This window comes from Balaenoptera ricei, chromosome 6, assembly GCF_028023285.1.
Source record: "Balaenoptera ricei isolate mBalRic1 chromosome 6, mBalRic1.hap2, whole genome shotgun sequence".
Classification (NCBI taxonomy): Eukaryota; Metazoa; Chordata; class Mammalia; order Artiodactyla; family Balaenopteridae; genus Balaenoptera; species Balaenoptera ricei.
In genome coordinates this window covers 72,992,204-73,005,174 of record NC_082644.1, presented here as the reverse complement: position 1 = coordinate 73,005,174, position 12,971 = coordinate 72,992,204, and the positions used below count along the sequence as shown (strand labels likewise).

At 42.8% G+C, this 12,971-nt stretch overlaps 1 protein-coding gene across 2 annotated transcripts in view; it reads left to right on the top strand.

Moving 5' to 3' along the window:
• APBA1 (amyloid beta precursor protein binding family A member 1) overlaps nucleotides 1-12,971 on the top strand; it is a 243,280-nt gene that overhangs the window by 194,421 nt on the left and 35,888 nt on the right. For both annotated transcript variants that reach the window (XM_059924869.1, XM_059924868.1), the window contains exons 3-5: nucleotides 259-354; nucleotides 4,601-4,640; nucleotides 8,340-8,485. In XM_059924869.1, the coding sequence (XP_059780852.1) occupies nucleotides 259-354; nucleotides 4,601-4,640; nucleotides 8,340-8,485 (282 nt within the window). The remainder of the gene's footprint in view (nucleotides 1-258; nucleotides 355-4,600; nucleotides 4,641-8,339; nucleotides 8,486-12,971) is intronic.

The following is a 12,971-nucleotide window of genomic DNA, read 5'->3' as shown; positions in this document are numbered from 1 at the left end:
TTAAACACTTGGCCTAAGGTGGGGGGCCGGGTGAGGCTGAACTGTAAGGGCTCCTTTGAAAACAGGGCAGGAATTTAACGAAAGCTTGACAAATCCAAGCCTTCTACGTACATTTGGCAGTTCCTTTCCAAGGAAGTTTTCTCACTGCTGAAATGTTCTTCAGCTGCGTGCGCCTCTCTCTCCCGCAAGGCTGGGCGGTTCCCCCAGGCCCTCACTATGCGATGCTCACTGTGTTTTCCTCTGCTGTCTGTGTTCCAGTCCCCATCTCCTGGCAGTTCCTCACCCCTGGGTGCAGAGTCTTCGAGCACACCCCTTCATCCCAGTGACCCCACGGAAGCCTCCACAAATAAAGAGGTAGGGTACCGTTTTGTTTCAAAAACCATCAGTCCGTTATGTCGTATTCTGCTTCTGGTTTGTGCTTTCTCCAGCCTCCAACAGAGCTGCTCACCCAGATTACCCTGCGGAGAAAAATTCTCATCTCTCCAGCGGGGAATTCGGTGATAAAGCCATGCCATCCAATTTGACAGCCGCTAGCCACAGGTGTCTATTTTAATCCATAAATAAAATGAAAAAGTCACTTCCTCAGGCACACTAGCCACATTTCAAGGGCTCAGTTGCCACACGTGACTAGTGGCTATTGTACTGGAAGCAGAGATTACTGAACATTGCCATGACTGCAGAAGGTTCTCTTGGACTTGGGACATCAAAAGCTCTGTTTAGCAGCGTCCTTCCTAGAGGTGCTATGAGCCTCAGTGCCATGGCATTACAGTTGCCGTGTGGTTTGGGAAATGGGCTGGTTTCTTAAAACCTGATTTATTTCAGGCCCAAGTGAAATATCTTTCATGACAACAGGATGACTGCTTGTCCTGGCTTACCTGGGGAGGTTCCGGTTCACACCTGTTGTCCCAGCAGTACACCTGGTGAGCACCCCTTCTCACTTTTTAAAGCAGCAGCGCTGTCCAGGAGAGCTTTCTGTGATGCAGGGAATGTTTTACTTTTGGACTGTCCCATATGGTAGACACTGCCACATGTGCCTAGCAAGGCCTTGAGGTGTGGCTAGCGGCACTGAGGAAATGAATTTTGCATTTTATTCCATTTAAATGAACTTAAATAGCTGTGTGTGGCTAGGGGCTGCTGGACAGTGCAGCCTTAAAGTGTCCCTTTGGACAGCAAATCGTATGGTCACCCTACTGATGGAGGCCATGCTGAGCTCTGGCAGAGAATATTTAAGAGAGAAGATGCTGCTTGCTCCCACTAAGGGTTCCGGGGCTAGAAACGGGCAGGTGTTTTTCCCCTGAGAGGGAGCCATTGCCCTCTCCAGCACCTGTTGTCCTTTTACACCTGACTAACTGCTACCCTCACCTACTTAGGACCTAGCATCAGGTAAACACTGGCCTGCACCATCGTCTGTGTGTGGGCTCAGCTCATTCTAAATATAGATGCTGCCTAATCAACACTGAGGACATGCGTTAAAGAGCTAAACCACATAATGAATGATTGTCTCATTTTTCCTTCCTTTTGCTAATAATTTTCCATTAAATTCAATGCAAGAAAGCGATCTCCATTTTAACCTGAGTGGCAGATCGCTTCTAAAAGGAGTCTTAGTTAAAATTTACCCTTAAAATATCATTGAATTCACATACGTTTGCCATTAAATATTCATGCAGGGGAGAAGTATTTTCATTAATCTATTTATATTAAACCAAACAAACATAAGGAGACCTTCTCTGAAATGGCGCCAACATTAGAATTTAGATTTGAAATATGCTCTGTCCTTCTCTGGTCTTCATCAGGCCACAGGAACAGGAGTAATGGCTTACAGTTTCTGCTGGCCCTGCATCCTACAACATCACCATGTACTTTATTCATAGCACACGAATAGGTAAGAACAAATGGCAAGAAGAAAAGCCACAGTGATAATAACAGTAATGAGAGTTACCATTTCTTGAGCATTTATGGCGTTCAGGCACCAGGCCAAGCAAGTCACATAGTATCTCGTTTAATCCTTAAAATACTTCTGCGAGGTAAGAATTAATGTCCTCATTTGTTAGTGGAGGAAGCTGAGAGGTTAAGTAACTTACCTGAGGTCCCAGATCTCACATGTGGTAGGGCCAGGTTTTGAATCCAGATCTCCAGAGAGCCCAGGCTCTTAACACCAGAATCTGCTATCCCTGCGATGAAGAGTACTTGCAGGTCACACACTGAATGGACAAGGTAGCTCGTATGTTATTATTGCAGTTTTCAAGCCTCCAGGCTCTACACATGGTTTATGTGACCTCCTGGAACATCCCAAAGATTTGGCCTTTAACTTCTTGAATGTGGCTTTATTAATTCTTGAATGTTAAGGATCAACTAATGTTCATCTCTGTCCACATATGGGAAAACACAGGGCTAATCAGACATCTGAATATTCAGCATTTGATTATTCATCAGATATAATAAGCAAGTTTCTCATTTGGTACATGTTTCTGCATATCTTTAGAAATAATGATGAAAATCCTCTTTGTGTGCAATAATTAGAGACTCTTTCGTTTCACAAAACTCTTTAAAAAAAAATTTACTACCCCAGAGACTAAAGAAAGCCAGTCATGAGTTCATGAATAGAGAATAAGTGAATGTACCAAATGCCCTCCATTGTGACTCTAAATAAAACAGCAGCTTTTAGAGCCATAGACTAAAGCAATTCTTTTGTAGCTAAAATCTAAATCTAATAGCCCAAGAAAATATAAATATAAATTGGCTTCTTGGTTGTACCTGGAGGCTAAACCATTTTGATTAGATGAAGTAAAGCCCTCATTGCCCATAGATGCTGAGGGCAAGGACAGGGAAATGGTTGGGGAATAATTATCTAAAAGTCTTTGGCTCTTATGAAGAAGCTAGCTTTCATCTGCATACCATGAAGTTACGGATTTTTTTCCTTAAAGCAACAGAGTTTAAGCCAACAGGCACTCAGCTGGGCCTATCTTCTCACTTGAGTAAATGGAAAGTAAAATTAATGTGAAGCACCATTGAAATTGGAGTCCTCTTTTCTCCTATCCACATAATCTTGGCTTTCACTAGGTGTGCATCTTTCCATAAATGCATTAGCAGCCAGTAACTTTTCGATCCTGGTGATCTTGTGTCCTTAGTTTCTTTAAAGGTGATCCTTTCTGAAACCAGAAACCCACCCTCTTTGGTGTGAGGAACCATTTCATCCCAGTGAGCACATCTACAGCAGGTTTACTGAGATTGATCTGCATTGTGTATTGTGTGATTAGTGTTGAATTCCTGTCATTGTCCTGGATTGAGTTTAGAGTCTTAAAATGGTTTCTTTGACTGCCTCCAATTTTTCACATAACAATTAACACTAATATTTTTTAGAATGTTGTGCAAATATTAACTAATTAATCATTCCTTAGCCATTCCCATCTTCCAAGTGAAGAGCACTGTATAAAGTGCTGTGATATGGAGTTGTTTCCCGTGATATCCCAGCCATCATCCAGGGCCCTTCGGTCTTCAAGTCCACTAGGCACCTCAGAGTATACCATCAATTCAAGTCAACCTACTGAGCAGCTATGTTGTACTAGATAGTCTTGTTCTGAAATGATCACCTAACACCTGGTAGATTGTTAGCAATGAAAATCTTTAGGTTTTCTAAAGATAACCCTTGGCCATGCAAACCCTGAATTTGCCCATTTTAGGGACTCTTGTCTTTTACATTAGCTCTCCACTCTGCTGTAATGCTCTCATCACCCTGCCCTAGACATACCAGCTGCAAATTCTGTCACTGGTTGGAGCAGGAATTAATTACCTATTCTTATTCCACTGAGAGTTAACTCTAGGACATTTGCTTGTGAAAGGAACCAAGTGGTAAGTAACTGCTCCTCTGAGAGCTAGCATTGAAACTGCCATCCAGTCAGGTTCTAGAAGGTTTCTAGCTGATTATATCCACTTCCAAGGATGCTTTGGGAGACTGACCTTTGCTATGAGGTTTTACTTAGTATAAGAAATTCCAGGGTTTTTAAATTACCTCTTTGTTTATTGGGTTCTTATTTTAAGGTAACACAATAATAACTTATGTAATGGATTTTTTAAACTAAAATACATCAGTAAGGGATGAAAGGAAGAGATAAAAACTGTAGCAATCATTTTTAGCACAGTTAGAGATCAGTGCAGCAAAGACATTAAGTGGAATAAAATTCTCAAAGGGAATTCTTAATTTTAGCATATAATCATTTCACTGGTGCCTTTACTAATCAGCAGTTTCTCACTTAGACACCCAGATTCTTAAGAATACAAATTGAGTCCTTTTTATTGCTATTACTGATTATGAATTTTGGTCCATGGGTTATTTTTTAAGATGACAGACATCTCTCTGATTGTAGAATGTAGGATTTTTAGATTATCTAAAATATGAATGGGTGGTTCTGGGCTTTGGGTAACCTTTAATAATAAATGCATATGTTTATTCATGCTTCACTTTTTGTAGCCAAAAATGGTTGACAACTGGTTAATATCTGTCATTGGTGATGTATTTATTTTTCATGTTGCACGAATGGCTGTGTTAATGCATTTTTCATCATGCTTTGCCCTTTTTGAAACCTCTTTGTCTTAATTACAGTCAAGAAAAAGCTTGGCTTCATTCCCAACCTACGTCGAAGGTAAGAGCTGAGAAGGAAATATTGAACACCGAGTCATTCATGAATCTTCTAGCATTTTAGGTATTGGAAGCCCTGGGCTGTAAGACGATAGTGGGGAAAAAAGACCACAAAGTCACCTATTCTCAGTCTTAAGTCTTAGAATCTTAGACTAAAACAGCAATAGCCGTGAACCTCTCAAAGACCCTCCTCCCTGCCTTTGCTGATTCTGTCCAGGAGACTCTGAGGCTGGGGTGAGGCTGGGGGCTTTGCCCAGCCTAGAACTGGCCATATTGGATCTAAAACCCAAGTCTCCTTATCTCTAGTCCAGTATATCTCTTGCATCCATCAAGGCCCATTCAAGTGGGAATGATGTTTAACTAAGGGAGAAATTTTGCTCTTCATTTAAAAAATAAATAAATAAAAAGACCTTCCCAGTAATTCCCGTCTCTTGCTTGGATGACCTAGTGATAGTAACATTTATCAAGCTCTTTCTTACTGTCTGCCAGGTACTGTTCTAAGCACTTTCTGTGTAATAACTAATTGAATCCTCACGTTGATCTTGTGAAGTGGGTTTTATCATTATCCCCATGTTATGCATGAGAGAACTGAGTCATGCAGGGGGTGAGCAACCTTCCCAAGATCCCACAGTTAGAGTAGCAGAGACAGGCTGGGAACCAGAAGTCTGACTCCACCATTCTCCCTGTAATCAATATCCGATGCAGTGCCTTTGTTTTCTGCCACACAAATGTTGATATTATGCAGGTCCTATGGATTCTGGCAATTTGCTTGTAGTTTGGTGTTCCTGGCAATATCTTGTCACCTAGTTTTGTTGTAAATATATTCCAATGGTTTTTGGTTTCCCTATCTAGTTTCTTTGTTTTAGGTGGTGATTAAGAGAGAATTAAAAACTATGCTACTACTACCATCTTCTTAGAATCCTCCAAAGTAATTTTTTAACGCTAAACAAATTATGTAAATTTTTGTCTAACACCCTCCTCTGACTTCTCAATTCATTTACAATAAAATTACAATTTATTAACCTGAAAAAAAAAATATCTGATGCAGGACTGCCACCCATGGTTGTGCAGGTTGTTCACTGCACAAATGTATCCTGTCAACAGGCCTGGTGGGGCCAAAACTCAATCCAGGCTAGACATCCCAGCTTGAGGTCAGGCCACACCACTGGAGCGTGCTACTGATCCTCTACCAGGGAGGATAGCAGATGATTTGGGGGGCAGGGTAGATTGTCATTTCCTTGAAGGAGAATTTTCTGGGGGCCAAAAGATGCCCAGACATCGTGTCTAGCCTTTGGATCCTGTGCATGAACAGTTGGTGTGTTCCACTGCCCAAGAATGAATTACCTGGATTCAGAAACCTACCTGAACCCTTGGGCCTGAAGCCCAGGACAAGCTCATAGGTTTGGTTGTTACTCAGGTTTCTTTCTTGAGTAACTTGGAAATGATTTCCACCATCTTGCAAAGCTCCAAAACTCCACAAGAGTACCTCGGGGAGTTTTCAGAAGTTGACTATTTCAGGATAGTCAAAACTATTCTTCATATCCATTCCTCTAGGCCCAGAGATTTTCAAGCTCGGCATTAACAGGAGCTTGAAGATATAACGTGTGTGCTCGTTCACCCACAGAGCAACATAAAGGCATCACTGAAAAGGAAAACCTGCAATTCTTTGACTTAGGACCATTATAACTTTAATTTTTTTAACTTTTAAAAAATACACTAGCACTGAGCCTGAAATGAACTTATGAAATTCGGGCTGTTTTTTGTGAGTGTAATACCATGACATTTGATTCTAGTCAGTTTCCCCAGAGTATAATTGACATAAGATCATATCTCAAATATATATTTGTTTAGGTCCAATATTTCTGTCTCTTGGCTGCCTGACATTTATACAGTCACTTAAATATTATCTGGATTGCTCTTAAACATATCTGTATATCCATACTCATTATGATTAAAGAAGGACCCTTTTCAGTAAAAAGAGCTAAATCCACTGATGAATATATTGATATTGGAAGTCCCATTGAGAAGATGTTGCATTTTTGTTATTCTTTTAACATTCATTATTTTCACAAAATAAATGGAAGCTTTTTAAAAGTTGCTATTCCAGGTGAGACCTTTTTCTCCTCAATACCGGGCTGTCAGAAATGATTATGTAACATTATAAATCTATCACTGGAATTTATGAGAGAAGACTGATAATCTCTTACTTTTTACAAGGCATAGTGTGGATCCAAACTTGTCCATGCATTATTTTAGTTTGACAGTGCTTCCCTGCTATATACCTAAAGTTGTACATTGTAAATAACCTGCATCCTTCTCACATCTATAAAAGCTTCAGGGTAGGAAGGGTGTAGCTGTTGAGAAGCATGTAAGTGACTGGTGTGTGGTGGAGGCAGCTTTGGCTGTGTACCACTCAGTGTTTATCCAGAGTCTTTCTCAGAAAGATTGAGAATCAGAAAACTAACAGGTTTCCTGGCTTAATTACTACACACACGCTTTGTGAAGGCCTTTCCTAAAACATTGTTAAATTTCTTTTTTTCCACCACCAACTTGGTTTTAGGAAAATGAATAGATTACTTTAAGGCTGTATTCTGATAAGTAGCTTATCGTGGGAAGCAGCTGTTTAAGCTCAAGATGAGCTGGATGTGTAAGGATAAAGATAAAAACCATTTCAGATTAGCTCTCCAAGAGGAAAAAGCAAATTGTTTCCATTTCAAATTATCTAATTTAAGACCCTGAGGTTTTAACAGTGGGTTAAAAAGTATATTTTAGTCTTTCCAAATATGGTGTTCAAGCCAAGGAAAATACATATGTTTTCACTGCAGAATTAAAACGCCTTTCTTAGCGCATCTGTTGTAAAGTTACATATTATTCCAAAACATGTTTTAATTTCCAGTCGGGTTTACAGGTGATTGTGCTTAGAATCAGATGCCCCCATTTTAAATATTTAAAACTAAGGTTTGATTTAAAAAGCTGGTGAATGAGAACAGAAAATTCCAGTTTTCCTTGGAATTGATATGTACGTGGACGCAGGCCGGGAACATTATAGCCTGTAAGTCAGCAAGGTTAGCAGCATGAGACCATGGCTTTAGGGTAATGTTACCTCTCTTGCAGATTTCAGGTTAGAGGCTATTTTGGGAATCCAAACATTTGGCAACAAATACTCATTTTTCTGATTTATAAAATTTGTTTCCCCCATTATGGATAAAATAGAAGGGGGCGATATGCATGGGTGGCGAGTAAAGGAACTGCTGTAAAATGAGTTTTTCTACTGCTCACCTAACCATTTGTCCAGCAAACATTTATTTGAAACCCACTGGGTGACAGACACTGACTAGACACAGGAGAGCCAGAGATGACTGTGACATGCTCTTTGTCCCAAAGAGCTCGCAGTCTAACAGGCAAAACAACATCTTTTATCACTGAATTTTATGTTTCATGTTTAAATAAATATGCACATTGTTTCTCACAATAAATGGACTGGGTGAAATAAGCTACTCTAAGAAGAAATTGTTCCTGCTATTTGCAAATGAGGGCTGAGTGAAGGTAGACCAGAGAAATGCTCTAGACTCGCAGGTTGATGTACCTGCTCAGGGGTCTCTGGGACTGGCCCACCTGTGCTGGAGGTGAGCGGCAGGGGAGAGGTGGTGTGATCGGGGGTTTAGCGTGGCTTCACTCACCACCGCGGCTCTGTGTGTTACAGTTCCTGGACCTTGTGACCCTGAGGACTTGATCGATGGAATCATTTTTGCTGCCAATTACCTTGGCTCCACCCAGCTTCTCTCAGACAAAACCCCCTCCAAAAACGTGCGCATGATGCAGGCCCAGGAAGCAGTAAGCAGGATCAAGGTGAGGGGGTGCCGTGTGCTCCGAGGGGGGCGGTGGGCACATGTGGGCACCTGAGCCGTCCGTAGTGGTCACCCCACACCTCATGTCCCGAGCTTAGAGGAGAGGAGATTGAGGTGACACAGCAGGCAATGCTTATACATGTACCTGCCAACAGTTCTAAACGGAAAAAAGATTTCCAAAGTATGCTGGAGTCCTGATGTATAAATGCTATATAATTTGGTTGTTCTTAATGGCCAGTCTTGAGGAAAAAGTGATAAGCTTTGAAAAGTTGAAAAGATGAGGAAGGATAACATTTTAAGTATTATATTTCCAATATAATATGTGAGAGCTGTATCACTGTATTTCCATGTACAGCTAGAGACCAGTGACTAAAACATCCGTGATACAGTGTGGTTCAAACTAGCTGTCATTGCATTTGAACCGGTTGATCCTGTTCAAGCTAGATTGAACTGGCTTGCTTCACCTAAAACGAGCCATTTGATCAGATCTACCCTGGCTAGTCTGAACCAAGTCAGTGCAAGGGTGACTCAGTGCAAACCAGCCATAACCTGTCTGAATCTGTCTTCTCAAGATTTAAAAGGAGCGAGCCTGTTTGATCCCTGAAGAAGCACTTTTGTCTAGTTTAAATCATTCACAACTAGTTTGAACCAGCCAGAACTGGTTTGATCCCATGGAAATGCAGAGCTCTAGAATCTCCACCACGATGCTAGTGCCACCTAGAACCATGGACAAGCCAAGGGCGACAGGGACCCTCACGGTGCCATCATGTAATTCAAGTGCCATTAAGTGCCACCAGCACCTAGAACCCCTGAGGCTGTTTCCATGTAGAGCCACAGGCATCGCATCACCATTGAAATCAGAGCCGGGTGTTTCGAGTGAGTTGGAATATAGGTTATGACTTCCCAGATTTGGTTCTGTCTGGTGTCCATTGGTCAGAATCAACTCCCTCGTCAAGGGACCAGTCCCTTTTTCCTGTCTTCTCTCTCACACATCCCCAAGTTCCATCCTGGGCTTTGTGTGGCGTGTGGAATGAGAATCACGAGTAGAAGGCCGTACGTGAGAGTCCTTACTCTCTCCATCAAGGGAAAAATATTTCTTGAGCACTTAGGTGTGCAAGGCTGCGCAAGGTCTCCTGAGGGAGGGAAAATAGTGATTTATAAAGTGAGATCCTTACCCTCAAGCTCCGCAGCACAAATGAGAAGTGAATCAAGCCAGCGCATATGCAGGGGGTGCCAGAGGAGGAGAGAGGGGTGTCAGGTACTAAGGGCCACAGGAGTGCGGAGAGACCTTGAGAGATGAGATGCTGCCTGAAAGCCCAAGGGAGGGGAGAGCAGCAACCACGGAGGTCACAGAGGTCACACAGCAGGGGCCGTGCTTCTGGTCCTCCAGTCGGGGCTGATTCCCATCTTATTCACATGCCCAGGCTGTGCCATGCCCTGAATATTAAACAAGGTCAGCGCTGGCCCTTCCCTTCACTACTCATCACAGCACAGTAAGCCCACACTGCAACTTTTGATAATATTATCGACATTTTAGGAATTAGGATGTATAAGCCAGAGAGTAATTTACAGCTACATCTTACCCCCAGAGATGCATCTTATCCTGCGACTCCCAACAAGACAACTCCCTGACAATGTATCAAGCTGACCTTCCTGCCCTCCGCATCTTTCAGACTCAGTAATGCTGCTGGTAGAACATCAGGTTCCTGTTGAGCTGCCCATTCAAGCTTGGCCTGATTCTTTTTCACTGTCTCCGTTATCATAAAGAGGTGACATTACTACCCACAGATGTCCCCACAGCCTTCTCCATCTTAATTTAGTACCTCCCAGGCACAACGTTCAGAACAAGAACGCACAAACCTCTCTGAGAGAACAAGCTGCTTTTCAGGCATTGTCCTGCCTTATTTCATACAGAGCAGAGAACCTTAAAAACATAGTCTTTAGGGACGTACTTCTGACCCCTCCTATCCCACAGTTTACGAACATGTTATGATTTTGTTACATTAACATTTGCTAAGAAAACCCCCAGGGTGCCAGATGGTGAGCAAAACACCACAAGAGAAATTGAGATAGAGAAGTTTATGACTCACAGGTCCTGGAGGAAGTACCTGCACACCTGGAGGGGCCACGTGGGGAGGTCAACGCAGGACCTGGGCACAAGTCTTTCTTGATTGGGGTCTGTGGGTGGAATGCTTTGAGGTTCCCAGACTAAGGCCGGGTTGTTCACTTCAAACCAAAATGGGGTTTTGGTGAGCTCCATGGGGGTCTTACCTAAGGGGCGCCAACGGGGAAGGCCCTGGGAGGCAGGGGGAGACTTGTTCACAAGGGCCATCGAGGGGGTCCTTTCAGGAGCTTACATTTGCACGTGACTCTGCGGGCTGCTCTCCACAGCATTTGCTTGCATGAAGGAGCCAATGTCGTTTTAAGGCCCACGCAGGCTGCTTGGCCAAACCGAATGGATGCTGAGGCAGTAATACCGTGGAGTAACTTAGCTGAACTGAACTCTTACCCCGGCACTTAGCTTCCCGGGTTAACGGTACTGTTAGCTCCCCCAGGGTCAGTGGGCGTGCAAGGACCCGGCGTGGTTCTCTGACAGACGGGGACCCCCGTCTTTGGAAATGGGGTGGTGCTTTTGGTTGTCACAGTGTCTGGGATATTTATATTGGCATTAGTGGCCAGAACCAGAGGTACTGGCTACTCTGTAATGTCCAGAACGGAGCCACATGAGAAGGATTTATCTCCTCCAGAATGCCAGAGCACTTCCCTGTCAAGGAACACCACCAGGGCCCGTTCAGATGAATCCTCCAGAAGAAAGCAACAGTCCTCCCCCAAACAGTACTGAAGACCCCTGAGACCAAAGACTGCATGTTGCTTTTAGATGAGTTTTTCCTAGGTTCTGTTTACTGGCCTCCTGACAGGTCCCCTTGACTCCTACGGCTAGAGTCTCTCTCTCTTTCCCCTGCCCCGTGACACGTATGTGTACTCAGTGACCTTGAGGGGAGAGCAGGCACAGACACGTCACCTGAACACAGAGCAGCGCTTAGGAAAGACGCCGCATCCCAGTACCAGATCCTGCCCAGTGCCAAGTGTTCTGTGCATTTTCTGATTTCCACAGTGGTTTCTGACAGTGTGTTTTTCCCTTCTTTAAAGTGCAGCTCCCTAATGAAAAACCGGAAAGTTTACTCTGAATCTTCAAAGGATTGGTATCCAGAAGTTCCACAGGTCATTTGAACAAAAAATTAGATGGCTTTGTCGATCAGAACAGGCAAGACAGAGGCTCTCTGATTATAAATCCATTTTAGACCTGCCTAGAGCAGAGAAGGCATTTGGAAAACGTGTATTTATTTTTACAGCAAATTACTCTAGTGTGAGGAATTCATTATAGAGTAGTAAGATTAAATGGTTGCGTTTCATTTATAAGTATCGTTTTCACAATGTGCTTCTTGCATCTGAAGGAACTGTTGCCTAACATTATTTTCTGCCTCATGTTCCTTTTACATCCATTTAAATGCCTGTCAGATTGTTTGCCTTTACACCCAGCCTGACGCTTTTTCAAATTGTAAGTGGAGACGGCTGTGTCTAGAACCCATGGTTTATTTCCACGCCCCCTAGAAAGTTACCATCAGGATCGTGCACAGGGAACCAAAGGGCCGAGAACATTTCTCCAGATCACTCGGGTGGTCTCAAGGGGAGCATGCACTGTGGTGCCCACACAAGCTCCCTTCTCTGAGGGAGGTGGTGCCACGCCTTTTCCTAAAGAGAGGCTGCCCTTTCAGGAATGAGTTACTCTGGGCCACCTCTAGAGAGATGCAGAACAGAATGGGGCTACAGAGTTTATAGCCACGTCCATCCAGGAAGGAAGGGGGAAAAATGCTCTGTGGATTTACTTGGAAATCCATTCAGTCATAACCTCACCACAAACTGATGAGTAATTCCTGGCTTGGTGCTCTCACCTGCACAGAGACAGAGGAGTTTCCTCCTTTCTTTTTCCGATTCCTTCTTCCCTTCCTCCCCGCAGGGATCCCATCTTGCCCCTCTCTTTCCTCGGCCTGCGTTATTTGTTTGACCTGAAGTTGGTGCCAGTGAGACCTACCTCACCAGGAGTCCAGCTGTGGCTGTGTGTTCTTGGTGCTTTCTTTCTGAGCAAGCACTGAACCTGACGTTTTTTTTTTTTTTTTTTTTTTTTTTTAATTTCATGTAATGTCTGAAACATTTATATTAACATATTCCCATACATATTTCCATACAAATACAAATATGATTTTTAGAAATTTCATGTAATGTCTGAAACATTTATATTAACATATTTCCATACATATTTCCATACAAATACAAATATAAGATTTTTAGAAATTTCATGTAATGTCTGAAACATTTATATTAACATATTTCCATACAAATAACCCAATGAAAGTTTAGTATTAGTTGTTTTGTTTGTTTTTTTATACTGCAGGTTCTTATTAGGCATCAGTTTTATACACATCAGT